This window comes from Vigna angularis, chromosome 2 (assembly GCF_016808095.1).
Source record: "Vigna angularis cultivar LongXiaoDou No.4 chromosome 2, ASM1680809v1, whole genome shotgun sequence".
Taxonomy (NCBI): Eukaryota; Viridiplantae; Streptophyta; class Magnoliopsida; order Fabales; family Fabaceae; genus Vigna; species Vigna angularis.
The window spans coordinates 26247929-26251658 of NC_068971.1; the positions used below are offsets into that span (position 1 = coordinate 26247929).

The 3730-nt window shown below is 31.8% G+C and overlaps 1 protein-coding gene across 1 annotated transcript; it reads left to right on the top strand.

Annotated features, from left to right (window-relative positions):
* The first annotated feature begins 1036 nt into the window (after positions 1–1036).
* On the top strand, positions 1037–3288 carry LOC108329054 (tropinone reductase 1). The gene is made up of 5 exons (XM_017563041.1): positions 1037–1210; positions 1290–1497; positions 2275–2491; positions 2587–2699; positions 3070–3288. Exons 1-5 carry the CDS (start codon positions 1119–1121, stop codon positions 3235–3237), a joined length of 798 nt encoding a protein of 265 aa, XP_017418530.1. The 5' UTR covers positions 1037–1118; the 3' UTR covers positions 3238–3288.
* Positions 3289–3730: the final 442 nt, after the last annotated feature.

Consider the following 3730-nt stretch of genomic DNA (forward strand, 5'->3'; position numbering starts at 1 on the left):
CCCAAACGCAAGCTTACAAAATGAACTTTATGGGCATGTGACCACTATATAAACGCTAAAAGTAACTGCTAACAAGTATGGAAAACCAAAACCAAAGACAAAAAAGCGACAATGACATTCACACAACCAATTATAATACGTTACAATGCACTTCCCTAAACAGTTTACACAAATGTTAAAAAAATTCTAACTTTTCCAAAAACTAACACTCACTAACGAAAAATTTTCTAGGTTTTACAGTGTTGAACAAAAATGTTAGATACCAATGCCACAAATCAAAGATTACGAACGCAAACTTGATTTTCCCAAAGATGAATGCTTCCAATTCGAACAACACGTCACTGGTGTTCTCTCCCAAACCTGTTCTTCTCAATCTCGCAAATTTCCCTCCCAAACCACGATTAAAACTTCAAAACTAAATACCTTTAATTTATTTTTCAAAAGAATAAAACCCTAATAACAGAAATAAAATTTCAAAAATAATAAATCCAACTCACAACGTCATAAAGGACTCCACGTCAACCAATACATGACATGTTAGCCAATACATGATATTTCACTCTGTAATTGCACATCTGGATATCTGACCGTTTGCAAAAATGATTAAATTGAACACAAATTACATTCTTTAGAACTACATTGAATAACAAAAAAAAATGAGACAATTTCGAATATTCCCGACCAAAATTATGACAAAAAAAAAGTATTAAATCTTCTTAATATCTCATTCCTAATTTGGTACAAAAACGATACCTGTCACTAAGGTTGATAGTGACTTATCAATATGCTTTGTTTTAGAGGTTTTGAAAGATTAACTGAACATTCACTTTCAGATTACGTTGATCAGTTGGTTCACACGGTAATGATCTATCTTGAGAGTGTGTCAAAATTTCAACAGATTTTTTGGTTTATGGTCCCAATTTCCGGACCCAGGGTAATGGCTCCTTGTAATTTGCGATAAGATTAAAATCATTCACAGCCACAAAGTGTTTCAGAACTTCGACATGTATATATATATATAGAGAGGTAACTGGCTGGTCTTGTTTCTGCTTCACATCACAATTATTCAGTGAAAACTGGGTTTCCTTATTTCTGGAGGTCTTTGATTAGAAGCAAAAATGGCCGAAGCAAAGCTGAGCGGCGTAAAGGACAATAGGTGGTCACTCCATGGCATGACGGCGCTTGTGACAGGAGGCACTCGAGGCATTGGGTTCGTCATCTCATCATATCATCCTTTTATCTTTTTCCTTTTATTCTCTCATCTTTCTTCTTCCTTTCCAATGTCTTAGGCATGCCATCGTTCAGGAATTGGCAGAATTTGGGGCAGCCATTCACGTATGTTCACGGAAGCAAAATGATATTGATAAGTGTTTGGAAGACTGGAAAAAGAAGGGATTCAACGTCACCGGTTCAGTCTGTGATGTCAAAGACCGCGAACAACGCCTCAAGCTCATGGAAACTGTTTCCTCTATCTTCCACGGAAAGCTTAACATTCTGGTTACATTCAACTACCCTTCATAAATTCATATTAAAACCGAATCAAGCGCATGATGTTTAAAACAGTTTTTAAAAATGTTGAATATTTATTCTAGTAAAAATATTTAAATTTATATATTTAAAATTTAATTCAATCAAAATTATAAAGGCATTATCCAAAATAAAACTTAAATCAAAAACCTTTAAGATTTAAATTATTTGAAAATTATATCATGTTAAATGTTAATGCAATTATTATTATTATTATGATTATCATCACCATAACCTTAAGTATTATTATTTTTATATTTATTTCAGTAGTTGCAAGGCATAAAGCGCTTTAAGAAGTTGAGTTGAACGTTTTAAAATTAACAGGGTCTAGGAAAAGCTTTGACTAGCCTAATATAATTAAGCAAGGTCAACTAAGCTATATAGGCATCTGAGCTGAGAATTGGATTATTTTCATTGCCATTGGCACATATAGTAATTTATATAGAAAGACATTTGAGACTAGCTTTTCGAGACAATTCTACAACTTTATAGTTCAGAAATTTGTAGATAAAACATCAGACGAGAATAAAATTGATTGAAACTTAATTACATTTAACAGTTTAAAATAATAATTATGTTCTTTCTACTTAAAAAAATATAATTATGGTGATTAAAATGAATTCCTTCCAATTTCAAAACAGTGAGCTATGTAACTAAACTAGTTAGTGAAGTCTCCATTATTGTTGATTTTGTGATTCATTTTTCATTATTGTATTTGAGGCGATTTGATATGTGGTTGTCTCTTAGGTGAACAATGCAGCGATAGAAATAACAAAGGACATATTAGATCACACTGCTGAAGATTTATCAACTATAATGGCTATCAATTTTGAGTCTGTTTTTCATTTGACTCAACTTGCACATCCACTTCTTAAACAATCTGGATATGGGAGCATAGTATTCATTTCATCCATTGCAGGTGTAAAAGCTATTCCAGCTTTATCTTCTTATTCAGCCGCTAAAGGTATCATACTAATTTCTTTTTCTAATTTTCCTCTTATATTAATATTATTGCGAATCTAACTTGTTGATCTGAACGAAATATATAATTTAATTCAGGAGCCATGAATCAATTCACCAAGAACGTAGCATTGGAGTGGGCAAAGGATAACATTCGTGCAAATGCTGTAGGACCTGGACCAATTTGGACTCCACTGCTTGATTCTATCAGGGTATATGTTTAATATACGAAATAGATATTGATAATGTGCAAAGGAAGTTTGAGCTGAATACTCTCTTCTTTAATGTGCTTGTAACGTCATGGTAATAATTTATTCATTAATTAGGTAACAAAACTGTGGATAAAACAATTATTTTTCACATTACTTATTGGTATATTCCTCCTTTAGTAAATGGTTATGTAATCAAACTTCATATATCTCATGGAACATCGATCAACAGGGTATTATAGGTTACTTGTGGAACTTTGTGTTAAGTGTGTAAATGGCATTAACTGTTCAATTTCCAACTTGACAGATATATGTTAGCATTATGTTTTAGTGTGCACATAAGTTGATGTGATAGTAATTGTTGTTCTTACAGGCGAAAACTGGAGCAGAAGAGTATGATGCTAATGTTACAGCTAAAATACCTTTTGGTCGTATAGGAGAAACCAACGAAGTATCACCGGTCGTTGCTTTTCTTTGTCTCCCAGCCGCATCATACATCACTGGGCAGATTTTCTATGTAGATGGCGGTTTCACATCTTAAATTTCAATGTGTGACTGCACAATTAATTAAGAGTTACTTTTTCTGAATTGATTCTAGTGTGCAATTTTTATTCTCCATCGTTCACATGTATCCTTTCATTCTTGCTTACCATCATTGCTAGGACATCTTTTTCATTTATCTTAAACTTCATAAGCATTGTCTGTTGTCGTATTTGGCCCGAATGTCTTATGTCCAAATATTTGCTTCATAATTATAATTATAGTTTTTGGATATTCTTTCCATAAGGTCAATTTTTATTACATAATTAAGTGTAAATTTTACTTTATATACCGAGTGATTTTTAACTTAAATTTACTTCTGTCAACGTTATTTAACATGTTTTTTAGGTAATTGTGTTGAGTTTATCATATAACTCAGTTATTTAACATGTTTGTTTAGTTCATTGTGTTGAGTTTTCATATAATTCAGTGAAGATGAACTAAAATAATATGAATTCAAAATTTATATATTTAATTATTTATTTTTCTAAAAT